General features: G+C 36.2%; 1 protein-coding gene and 1 long non-coding RNA gene across 4 annotated transcripts in view; both read right to left on the bottom strand.

Annotated features, from left to right (window-relative positions):
• The window catches only part of LOC117339336 (nuclear hormone receptor HR96-like), a 202,863-nt gene extending 190,795 nt beyond the window's left edge, over nucleotides 1–12,068 (bottom strand). The window contains exon 1 of the mRNA XM_033900873.1: nucleotides 11,078–12,068. Within this exon, the coding sequence (XP_033756764.1) occupies nucleotides 11,078–11,182 (105 nt within the window). The 5' untranslated portion in view covers nucleotides 11,183–12,068. The remainder of the gene's footprint in view (nucleotides 1–11,077) is intronic.
• LOC117339341 lies at nucleotides 5,440–7,234 on the bottom strand. Of its 3 annotated transcripts, none has more exons than XR_004535170.1 (2): nucleotides 6,245–7,234; nucleotides 5,440–6,201 (listed from the first exon to the last, which is right to left on the bottom strand). It is a non-coding gene; the product is annotated as an uncharacterized LOC117339341 (long non-coding RNA). The 3 variants fall into 3 exon arrangements; XR_004535171.1 differs by having other exon boundaries at nucleotides 5,440–6,170; XR_004535172.1 differs by having other exon boundaries at nucleotides 5,440–6,106.
• Nucleotides 12,069–13,849: the final 1,781 nt, after the last annotated feature.

Below are 13,849 nucleotides of genomic sequence, written 5' to 3'. Positions count from 1 at the left end.
TAGGTGGGTAGTTATCCTGACGGGCCAGGTAGGTGGGTTAAGTTATCCTGACGGGCCAGGTAGATGGGTTAAGTTATCCTGACCAACCAGGTAGGTGGGTAGTTATCCTGACGGGCCAGGTAGATGGGTAGTTATCCTGACGGGCCAGGTAGATGGGTTAAGTTATCCTGACGGGCCAGGTAGATGGGTTAAGTTATCCTGACCAACCAGGTAGGTGGGTAGTTATCCTGACGGGCCAGGTAGATGGGTAGTTATCCTGACGGGCCAGGTAGATGGGTTAAGTTATCCTGACGGGCCAGGTAGATGGGTAGTTATCCTGACGGGCCAGGTAGATGGGTAGTTATCCTGACCGGCCAGGTAGATTGGTAGTTATCCTGACCGGCCAGGTATATGGGTAGTTATCCTGACGGGCCAGGTAGATGGGTTAAGTTATCCTGACGGGCCAGGTAGATGGGTTAAGTTATCCTGACGGGCCAGGTAGATGGGTTAAGTTATCCTGACGGGCCAGGTAGATGGGTTAAGTTATCCTGACGGGCCAGGTAGGTGGGTAGTTATCCTGACGGGCCAGGTAGGTGGGTTAAGTTATCCTGACGGGCCAGGTAGATGGGTTAAGTTATCCTGACCGGCCAGGTAGATTGGTAGTTATCCTGACCGGCCAGGTAGATGGGTAAAGTTATCCTGACGGGCCAGGTAGATGGGTAGTTATCCTGACGGGCCAGGTAGATGGGTTAAGTTATCCTGACGGGCCAGGTAGATGGGTAGTTATCCTGACGGGCCAGGTATATGGGTTAAGTTATCCTGAGGGGCCAGGTAGATGGGTAGTTATCCTGATGGACAAGGTAGTCTTATCTCATTATTTTATGAGATGCATAATCCCATCAACTTTGGGCTCAGAATCATTGATAAAAAATATATTTACATGTGTCTCACAGTTTGAAACTAACATCCAGGACAAATATAAATTCATGCAACCATAATTTAAATTATATGACAAGAACTGTATGATGTTGGATATTCTTGCAAATTACAAAACAGGAAGGGCAAACAATTTGCTGCTTCTGTCAAACTAACAATTGATTCTTAATTTAAAAGTAAAAACAATTTTTTTTTTTAAACTCAACAATGAAATTGAGCTAAATACAAATTTTACCAAAGTTGAAATAATTTCCAAAGATTCTTCTCATATGTGAAATCTGACTGTGTAGCAATGTTTTGAAATGAACTTACATGACCAACTCTGCAAATATTGAAAAAAGGGGATATACAGGTGGATAAAGGGTACTATTAACTAAATTGTGGATATACAGGTGGATAAAGGGTACTATTAACTAAATTGTGGATATACAGGTGGATAAAGGGTACTATTAACTAAATTGTGGATATACAGGTGGATAAGGGTACTATTAACTAAATTGTGGATATACAGGTGGATAAAGGGTACTATTAACTAAATTGTGGATATACAGGTGAGTGAAGGGTACTATTAACTAAATTGTGGATATACAGGTGGATAAAGGGTACTATTAACTAAATTGTGGATATTGTGGATATACAGGTGGATAAAGGGTACTATTAACTAAATTGTGGATATACAGGTGGATAAGGGTTCTATTAACTAAATTGTGGATATACAGGTGGATAAAGGGTACTATTAACTAAATTGTGGATATACAGGTGGATAAAGGGTACTATTAACTAAATTGTGGATATACAGGTGAGTGAAGGGTACTATTAACTAAATTGTGGATATACAGGTGGATAAAGGGTACTATTAACTAAATTGTGGATATTGTGGATATACAGGTCGATGAAGGGTACTATTAACTAAATTGTGGATAAACAGGTCGATGAAGGGTACTATTAACTAAGTTGTGGATATATATACAGGTGGACAGACACCAAATCTTTTGAAAATGTCACTATAAAAATGATCCTGATAATGATTGTAAAATCTTATTGTAAACCTTCCTTACAATGATAGCATTTTTAATAGATGGCATTATAAAGTGGTCTTATTAATACCGCTGTATTAATATGACTCATGTTTAGCCCGACTTTACACTGACAGTGTATTGTATTACTTTTCCTTTTCAAAGTATACAGAAAATGTGTGGTGATTGCCACCATTCTAGCTACCAGAAAAATTTACCTGAATGTAATCACTGTAAATATCTTGCGGCAGCTTTTACACTCCTGCTTATAACAGATGGTCAGATACCTGGACGTTTTCTTACCTGTCATGGCTTTTGGCAGGTAAAAAAAAATCATGTTAAAACCACCTACCTGTAATTTGATCATTGTATCTTTCATTTAAATCTCATCACAATTCACAAACTTGTGATATGATGATAGCACCAACTCTGTAATTGTCGTAAGAATAATAGCTAGTTCACTACTTCCAAATGGCGTAATACAGAAACTTGAAAAAAAACATAATCACATCTGCTCACTTAACTGCCAAACAAATGGCTTCACTCGAGATATATACTGATAAAGTTACATCGAACCACTCATGGCATTAATGACCCTCCTATCAATTTCAGCAAATTTCAATTTGATAACTTTAAGCAGGAGATTATGTAACATAAGTCTAACAAATGTCGAGGGACGATCTTTAAGCAGAGGTTCTGATGAAACTAGAAACAAAATCAAAATTGTTTGTAAACTTGTAAATTTTCAAGGTAATTGAGTAACATTATACAGTAAATACAATATAATTTACAATATAAATTATTCATTTATAGTTATGTTGCCTTTCAGTGATGTTCTCGAGTTTCTGGCAGATCAAATACTTACATTCTTAAACTCCTAACTGTCGAAATTCAGCGCAAGTTATACCAATAAAAAATGTGCTACTGACCAAGATTTGGGAAGTTCTTTAAGTAAAAAATTGTACATAACAGTATTAGTCATTCATATAATTGTCATTTTCAAGGACACCATATCTTATTCAATCTGATCCACAAGAATTTATTCTGTGTTTTCAATATCTTGCAGTTTACATCAATATTATAGTCAACACCCCATATCTATGTATGTCTATATAATCATATTATCAGCTTGAAATTTAAACAAAACAATACAATTTTATTAATTTAGATTGATTTTCGTATATATTTCATATTCAAACATCAGTTGTTTTTTTAACTAACTACAGTTGTGAATTTTGTACGAATCAGCTGATACTATAATGACATGGTTTTCAGATGATTTTTGATTTCCGCTGTTTCAAGATAACTAAACAGAAGAGTGAGAACGGAAAGTCCTGTGTGACATAAATAACCACATAAACCAAGTCACATAATTACACCTGTCAAAGTTCAAAGACAATTAGGCTAGCTCATAATCAACTCTAAAATGTTAGTAATTTATCAATATATAGAAATATTTTTCTCACAATTGTTCAAATATTTCTATTGCTTACTGAACAGATGTCATGTTATGATTGATGAGTTAAAATACCTTTTCAAATGTTTTATTTGATATAGTCAATCCGGACATCCTATACACCCCCATATTTTGAATGCAATTGTTCCATTGTAATGATGTGTGAAATCCATTATAAGAAAGGAGGGATGGCAGGATTCTAACTGAAATGTGTTTTAGTTTTTAATGTACGCATTCAACTCTGCAATGTTCAACATCATTTCATATGCGAAAGTATCGAATAACCAAACCAGTGTGAGAATATAAGTCAATCTCGAGCTTTCCACATATCATAATGGATATATAATATTCATTCCATTCCAGTATATAAGTGTATTCCCTGTTCCAAAAGTTCTGTGTCTAGGAATATATCAATTAGCATGTAATTAGCACCTTTCCAAATCTTTGAAGTGGTTTTAGGTAGCCAACCTTCATATTATTATAATTTTTTTTTCACAGGAGTTAAACAAAAATACTGGAGTTTTGCTATACTTTTAATTAAGTGTTGCTTTTAGTTTCAGAAAATATCTGGATCATTGAAACTAAAGTACTGGATACTAAACACCATTTTTACAACTCTAGATTACATAATTAAATCAAGCCAACAGCCCCCAATTACAGCCACCTTTAATCCAACTGATAGCTCATTGGCAGTCAAAAATCCTTTTAATCTGGCCAACAGCCCATTGATAATTACTGACATACTTTAATCTGGTCAACAGCCCATTGATACCATTGATAGTTACTGACATACTTTAATCTAGTCAACAGCCCATTGATAATTACTGACATACTTTAATCAGGTCAACAGCCCATTGATACCATTGATAGTTACTGACATACTTTAATCTGGTCAACAGCCCATTGATACTTACTGACATACTTTAATCAGGTCAACAGCCCATTGATAGTTACTGACATACTTTAATCTGGTCAACAGCCCATTGATAGTTACTGACATACTTTAATCAGGTCAACAGCCCATTGATAGTTACTGGCATACTTTAATCTGGTCAACAGCCCATTGATAGTTACTGACATACTTTAATCAGGTCAACAGCCCATTGATAGTTACTGACATACTTTAATCAGGTCAACAGCCCATTGATACCATTGATAGTTACTGACATACTTTAATCTGGTCAACAGCCCATTGATACTTACTGACATACTTTAATCAGGTCAACAGCCCATTGATAGTTACTGACATACTTTAATCTGGTCAACAGCCCATTGATAGTTACTGACATACTTTAATCAGGTCAACAGCCCATTGATACTTACTGACATACTTTAATCTGGTCAACAGCCCATTGATAGTTACTGACATACTTTAATCAGGTCAACAGCCCATTGATAGTTACTGGCATACTTTAATCAGGTCACAGCCCATTGATAGTTACTGACATACTTTAATCTGGTCAACAGCCCATTGATAGTTACTGACATGACACAGGCAAGACTCTAGATAAGAAATGAACCCGAAAAATGAAGTTGAAGATGTCCGTTACAGGTGCATTGTAAAGATAAAAAAAAATCCCAGCTAGCTGTGGTTTCCTTTCTAACACTAAAACCATATGATCCAAGAAAATAGACTTCTAATATTTCTCCATACTACAGTAAAATGTAGCATTATGTGGTGTCTGGTGAATGCCTTCTAACATCTGAAGGTAATAAATCTAGTCACACAAGTATTTTAATATTCCAGTAAATACTAAAATATCTTAGTAGTTCAAAACTGTATACCTCAATTCTGGTGAAAACACATCTGCTTGTAATAACATTTTTCACTTCCATTCTAGATAACTATTTTGAAATAGGTATTTCCTTTCATGAGCATAACATGTTTTAAAATTAAAACTGATTTACAAAAGTCTCAAAAATATGATCATTGGTTATATATATATTTGTCCCTGCACCTGGCAGGATCAATTCCTACCTTAGAAATCACATCCAGATTGTTGAACATCGGAGACAGATTTCAATTGTTTTATGTCTCTAAAGTGTGGATCGTTTTTTTTTTTTTTTAAATTTGTTTAAAAAACCTGAGAGTGAACAACAGACTTAGGGGGAAGAACAATAAGGCAATTTCTTAAAATCAATCAATTAAGTTTCACTTCCAAATATTTTAGCCTTCAAAGTAAAGTTTCACTTTTATTGAAAGACCATGGCTAACATTAATTTCTAACCAAATAATACTATCAGATATTAATCGTGTCAATAGTTTTTTTCAGAGATTTAACACAAGAAAAAGTAAGTTTGGTTTTTCTTTTCCAGGTCCATGGTCTAGCTGGTCCTTGTGCAGTAGCCTACCGTACCACAGTGTGAAATTTAATCACTATTTCAATTGAATTAGGCCCAATTACAGCTCAGTGGAAATCAAACACTGTGAAATTAGGCACTTTCAACAGTATATTGACAGTGTAACACACCATTTACTGCTATCTTAGCTTTATGACTTGAAGTACAAAATTCCTAACTTCCTTTGTTAGAGGAGGAGATGCAAGACCTTTCAAGGTCATTTGTTAAATCTCCAGAAAAGGGATCATCAACACACCCTATCCTTTGATTTGTTCTGCATGTTAATATGAAGGAGTTGATGTTATGCTGCCAAATGCATGATGATGTTGATGTTACGCTGCCTGACCTATGACGGAGTTGATATATTACGCTACCTGACCTATGATTGAGTTGATATTACGCTGCCTGACCTATGATTGAGTTGATATATTACGCTGCCTGACCTATGATGGAGTTGATATTACGCTGCCTGACCTATGATGGAGTTAAGGTTACGCTGTCTGACCTATGGCCTGACCTATGATGGAGTTGATATATTACGCTGCCTGACCTATGATTGAGTTGATATATTACGCTGACTGACCTATGACGGAGTTGATAAATTACGCTACCTGACCTATGATTGAGTTGATATATTACGCTGACTGACCTATGATTGAGTTGATATATTACGCTACCTGACCTATGACGGAGTTGATATATTACGCTGCCTGACCTATGACGGAGTTGATATATTACGCTACCTGACCTATGATGGAGTTGGTGTTACGCTGATTGACCTATGACGGAGTTGATATATTACGCTGCCTGACCTATGATTGAGTTGATATATTACGCTGCCTGACCTATGATGGAGTTGATGTTACGCTGCCTGACCTATGACAGAGTTGATATATTACGCTGCCTGACCTATGATGGAGTTGGTGTTACGCTGCCTGACCTATGGCCTGACCTATGAAGGAGTTGGTGTTACGCTGCCTGACCTATGATGGAGTTGGTGTAATGATGCCTGACCTATGATGGAGTTGGTGTTCCGCTGCCTGACCGATGACGGAGTTGGTGTTATGATGCCTGACCTTTGACGGAGTTGGTGTTACGCTGCCTGACCTATGACGGAGTTGGTGTTATGATGCCTGACCTTTGACGGAGTTGGTGTTACGCTGCCTGATCTATGACGGAGTTGATATATTACGCTGCCTGACCTATGATAGAGTTGATATATTACGCTGCCTGACCTATGACAGAGTTGATATATTACGCTGACTGACCTATGATGGAGTTGGTGTTACGCTGCCTGACCTATGATGGAGTTGGTGTTACGATGCCATGCCTTACCTATGAAGGAGTTGGTGTTACGCTGCCTGACCTATGACGGAGTTGGTGTTATGCTGGCTGACCTATCCTGGTTGTTTGTAATAATCTATCAATAATGTTTCGGATTGTCTAGCTGTAAGCACTGCTTATGTTAGTAAGTGTATCACAAAAGAATTAAAAAGGATTGAAACCACTTAAATCTGGGTTTGTACATTTTTACCTAAAAGAAAGTATACATCGAATATTCCACATCATCAACACGTTGACAACCTCATATGACAACAAACACATATTGACAACCTCATATGACAACAAACATGTATTGACAACCTCCTTCTTGGTCACATGACAACAAACACAAATTGACAACCTCCTTTTTGGACACATCTTTCCAGCTAAAATCATTCAGACTATATTATTCTCATTATTGAATAACAATTATTTTCATCTGGAATGTAAAGTCTCTTTTTATTAAGTCTTGTCAACCCTGAGGCTGATCCCAGCTGTGACCATATATACTAATATTGGACTTTTTATCACAGCATACCTCTTAAGGGACAATAATTGTCCTGCTGGGCTTCTTAAAGAATTCTCGAGTTATTTCTGAGGTCACAGCTGTGGTAGATATTTCTTTTATCCACTCACAATTTCTATTATGTCTATATATATGCTGGTGTAACAGAAATAATGTAACATCATAGAATAGTGTACAATGAAATCATTTTTTTTTTCTTTAAACACTGAGAATTGTATGACCACATGAAAGAATAAATTAGCATTTATTTGAATAACTAAAAAATTCTTTTTTAATTTTTCTTTATTGATAAATATCATAAATAGACATAATGATATAAGCTATAATGGTGTAGAAGCATATGGTTTGGTATACGATGCTATAGACAGGTGGCCTAAATATAATGTTCAATGACTGATGACACAGGGGCATGAAATACAAGTTTCTTATTCCCTGTCATGGTCAATTATAAACAAGTAAATGACCTTGAGAATAACACTGGAGGACATGATGTCCTTAATATACAGGTGTCATTTACAGGTAAAGTAATATTGATATGTCCTTAATATACAGGTGTCATTTACAGGTAAAGTAACATTGATATGTCCTTAATATACAGGTGTCATTTACAGGTAAAGTAACATTGATATGTCCTTAATATACAGGTGTCATTTACAGGTAAAGTAACATTGATATGTCCTTAATATAAAGGTGTCATTTACAGGTAAAGTAATATTGATATGTCCTTAATATACAGGTGTCATTTACAGGTAAAGTAACATTGATATGTCCTTAATATACAGGTGTCATTTAGAGGTAAAGTAATATTGATATGTCCTTAATATACAGGTGTCATTTACAGGTAAAGTAACATTGATATGTCCTTAATATACAGGTGTCATTTACAGGTAAAGTAACATTGATATGTCCTTAATATACAGGTGTCATTTACAGGTAAAGTAATATTGATATGTCCTTAATATACAGGTGTCATTTACAGGTAAAGTAATATTGATATGTCCTTAATATACAGGTGTCATTTACAGGTAAAGTAACATTGATATGTCCTTAATATACAGGTGTCATTTACAGGTAAAGTAATATTGATATGTCCTTAATATACAGGTGTCATTTACAGGTAAAGTAATATTGATATGTCCTTAATACACAGGTGTCATTTAGAGGTTAAGTAATATTGATATGTCCTTAATATACAGGTGTCATTTACAGGTAAAGTAATATTGATATGTCCTTAATATACAGGTGTCATTTACAGGTTAAGGAATATTGACAGTATAACAGAGGAACACTTCATGTATTTTATAGATATTTGGACACAATCGATGGGTAAATGAGAATAACACTGGAGGATACGACATGTCATTAATGTACAGGTGTCATTTACAGGCAGAATGACCTTGACATTGTCACTAGGGTTGGGGACAAGATGACCCATTATAAACAGGTAATACCCTGAACATATGACACAGGGAGACATGACAGTAGTCCATTATAAACAGGTAGATGGTCTTAGTCTGACACAGGGAGACATGACAGCTGTCCATTATAAACAGGTAAATGATCTAAGTTTGACACAGGGAGACATGACAGCTGTCCATTATAAACAGGTTATACCCTGAACATGACACAGGGAGACATGACAGTTGTCCATTATAAACAGGTAAATGATCTGAGTTTGACACAGGGAGACATGACAGCTGTCCATTATAAACAGGTTATACCCTGAACATGACACAGGGAGACATGACAGCTGTCCATTATAAACAGGTAGATGGTCTTAGTCTCACACAGGGAGACATGACAGCTGTCCATTATAAACAGGTAAATGATCTGAGTTTGACACAAGGAGACATGACAGCTGTCCATTATAAACAGGTAAATGATCTAAGTTTGACACAGGGAGACATGACAGCTGTCCATTATAAACAGGTAAATGATCTGAGTTTGACACAGGGAGACATGACAGCTGTCCATTATAAACAGGTAAATGATCTGAGTTTGACACAGGGAGACATGACAGCTGTCCATTATAAACAGGTAAATGGTCTGAGTTTGACACAGGGAGACATGACAGCTGTCCATTATAAACAGGTAAATGATCTGAGTTTGACACAGGGAGACATGACAGCTGTCCATTATAAACAGGTAAATGATCTGAGTTTGACACAGGGAGACATGACAGCTGTCCATTATAAACAGGTAAATGATCTGAGTTTGACACAGGGAGACATGACAGCTGTCCATTATAAACAGGTAAATGATCTGAGTTTGACACAAGGAGACATGACAGCTGTTCATTATAAACAGGTTATACCCTGAATATGACACAGGGAGACATGACAGCTGTCCATTATAAACAGGTTATACCCTGAACATGACACAGGGAGACATGCCAGCTGTCCATTATAAACAGGTAAATGGTCTTAGTCTGACACAGGGAGATATGCTAGCTGTCCATTATAAACAGGTAAATTACTTCCACAACAATATTTGAAGGCATCTGACATGTTCTACAAACTCAATTGTCCATTATACACAGGTAAAAGGACCTTGACACGTCCTTCCCTATAGTATAAACATTTAACAATTACAAGAGGATATATAATTAATTGTTGAAATGATTTTGTTCAATGAATGCAGTGATGCATATTATATATCAAAATCCATTTACATATTGTTATAGTATACTGATATGGTATGATATCATATGTGGTTTGTACCGTATACATATATCCACAACCTATTATCACTAGCTCATAATATAAACCCTGTACTCTAACACTAATATTATTTTAATGTTCATCAACAGTGTGCTTCCTCCATGGCAGATATATATTACATACATATCGGAATTGTGATTCTACCGATTATAGCCTCAACCTGTTCATAATTTCCTGTTCCATCTCTTTCTTATGTTTTTTGATAACTAAAGCCTGTGGTTTGGTGGAGATTTGCCAGAATGACTCTGAGCATCCGTTTACATGCTAAGTTATATAGCAAGGCCACTCTGCCATGAGGCACAAAACACGTGTATGGTGCCTGTATGTACCAGCCCCATGCCTACAATCACAAACACGCTGCATGCTAAACACAGCCCTTTCATCTTCACAATGTGGAATGTGATGAAAAGCCTGAGCCGATGGAGAGACAGAAAAAAACAACAAGGATTGAAAACCAGTGGCTGCTGTGTTGAGGACTTATGAATAAATTTGGTGTAAAATTACATATCTAGGTGTACATATATCTAGAATGACAAACAAGATATTAAAACTGTATACATATGATATACACACATACATCTATATACACTGTGGATAAGGACACATACACACATGGTGTGATATATATGAACTGTATCCCTATCATCAGTCATAGCTAACCTAGATGTAAAGCTAGACAGGGGGGAGGGGGGATGCTGAAGCTTGACCATCATAGCCCCCCCTTGCCTTACAGCATCGTAAACAGATTTCTCCATATATATTAATGACCATGTATACTTGCCTGATGTATATCCAGATTATTCAGGTTGGCAGCAAGCTTGTGAAGCGCAGTAGAGGCAACACTAGGAGGCTCGGAGCTAGTCTTCCGCCCACTAAGTGATTCCATTATGGTCTGTCTTCCTTTACAATGATCACAGATATATCGTATTCTAGGTCAAAACTAGGTCGGAGAGAGACTGGGTCACAAACTCTCCCCTTTGGCCTGAGGAGGTCAGGGATGGGAGAAACTCCGGAGCTCTTTCCTATAGAGCCAACACATACACTATCCCACTAGACCTGGTTGTAATTTTTTTTACGCACAATGATTCCCTAGAAGCCTGTATTCCAGAATCCTGTTTATACGCCTGTGTTTTTCCTTCTCAACAGTCGAAGAGCTAGCGAAAATCTAACTGAGCTCATCTGGAGTAGTCAAGTGGGTACACAGATTCAAATTCTCTCTACTGTACACAGAAGTGCCTACATTGAGAACTAGATACTGCCACGCTTAGTCATAAATCCTTGTGCTGACTTTTTTTTTCTTCCCTCCCATCCGTGTTCGGTGGTGGATAAAAAAAGACCTTCAATATAGCGTCCACCCCGGCTAGTCTCTACAACAATAATAAAAAGTGTCACTGCTAGACTGTCAATACGGAGTCGTCTCCTATTACTTACACGTCCGTGATACAGTCCGACAAACTATCTGTGGACCAACTCTATCCTCATCTGTAGTCGAATGCTATGGATATGCCTGGATGAATTTAATATCAAAGGGCGAGTTCTAAGTGTTGGATAACACCACCATAGACAAAACTTGGTATCACTTCCCCGACACTTTACAGAGAGTTGATCTACTTCAGGTAAACACTGATGAACAACACATATATATACACCGCTAGAGATATCCTTGTTCAACACACTGAATAGATAAGTAGTTATAAAGTGTACCCATTCACTTGTTTTTCATTCCTCCACTAAACAACAGCATCAGTGTTGTACTGGGTGGGAGGCTGGAGAAGATGAAGGTTGTCCCTCTCTGTAACAAACATGACCTATGAATAACAAACAGTTTAGTACGTAATTAACACTTCTCGCTGGGTTTTTCCATGAAAAGCAGTAAGCATCTTGACCTCAATCCAAGGCTCTCCTATCTCACCTCTCTATACATGTAGAACTTGCTTAGTCTTTCAGGTGTTTATTTTTGTTTAACTTTCTAAAAAAATAATTTTTTACAATTAATATATGACAAATTTAAATTAACTAAATGAAAATGTAAAAGATATTGCTAGAAATAATTCACCTGTTCACATAAGTGTGTGAGAGCAACCATTAGATGACAAATCTTAAGTAAAATGTAGTAACCTCGTCATTAGAATTTTTTTTTTTTCAGTTATAAAACTTTCCAGGATCATTCAAAGAGTTTTCTTCTGAGGACTATCCAAATAATTCCATGATTTCTGTATATCAAACACTTTCATCCTGTACAGTCAATACTCAGATAATCAAGTTTCTGTGAAACCTTTGTAATGTGGTGAAATTTTCACCTGTCAAAGTCTAATTACTATTTCAGGTAAGTCAATCTACATGTATGAACTCTTAAATACATCATTTTGTTAACTGCATGCCACTGAAGGTGCCAATACTATAAATTACAGCATATCTCCTAATCTCCGGGACAAATCTCCTAATCTCCGCGACAATTTAAATAGAGGTATTTTTACTATGTACAAGTATCTGACCTCTGTGCACTTTAGCATGTCATGTGCCCAATGTACAGGTATGATATCCAAAAAGATCTGATAAAACATTCATTATTCACTTTCTATCTTAGCATTGTTGTGCCAGGTTTTGGAGGTGGAGAAAAGCCGGAGTACCCGGAGAAAAACCACCGGTCTACAGTCAGTACCTGGCAACTGCCCCACGTAGGTTTCGAACTCGCAACCCAGAGGTGGAGGGCTAGTGATAAAGTGTCAGGACACCTTAACCACTCGGCTACCGCAGCCCTGTCTATAACAATAACTGTCTACCTATAATAACCATTTATATATAATACCTGTCTATAACAAATATCAATACATAGTAACCTGCCTATAGCAACCACTTATAGTACCTGTCTATAAAAACCATATGCACATAGTAACTGTCTATAACAACCATATGCACATAGTTACCTGTCTATAATAAATACCTATACATGATTACCTGTCTATAACAAGCATCTACACATAATTACCTGTCTATAATTAATACCTATACATAATAACCTGTCTATAATAAATACCTACGCATAATTACCTGTCTATAATAAATACCTACGCATAATTACCTGTCTATAATAAATACCTATACATAATTACCTGTCTATAATAAACACCTACACATAATAACCTGTCTATAATAAATACCTACACATAATTACCTGTCTATAATTAATACCTATACATAATAACCTGTCTATAATAAATACCTACGCATAATTACCTGTCTATAATAAATACCTACGCATAATTACCTGTCTATAATAAATACCTATACATAATTACCTGTCTATAATAAACACCTACACATAATAACCTGTCTATAATAAATACCTACACATAATAACCTGTCTATAATAAATACCTACACATAATTACCTGTCTATAATAAATACCTACACATAATTACCTGTCTATAATAAATACCTACACATAATAACCTGTCTATAATAAATACCTATACATAATTATCTGTCTATAATAAATACCTACACATAATTACCTGTCTATAATAAATACCTATACATAATAACCTGTCT

This window comes from Pecten maximus, chromosome 12 (genome assembly GCF_902652985.1).
Source record: "Pecten maximus chromosome 12, xPecMax1.1, whole genome shotgun sequence".
Taxonomy (NCBI): Eukaryota; Metazoa; Mollusca; class Bivalvia; order Pectinida; family Pectinidae; genus Pecten; species Pecten maximus.
This window is presented reverse-complemented; position numbering and strand designations above follow the sequence as displayed.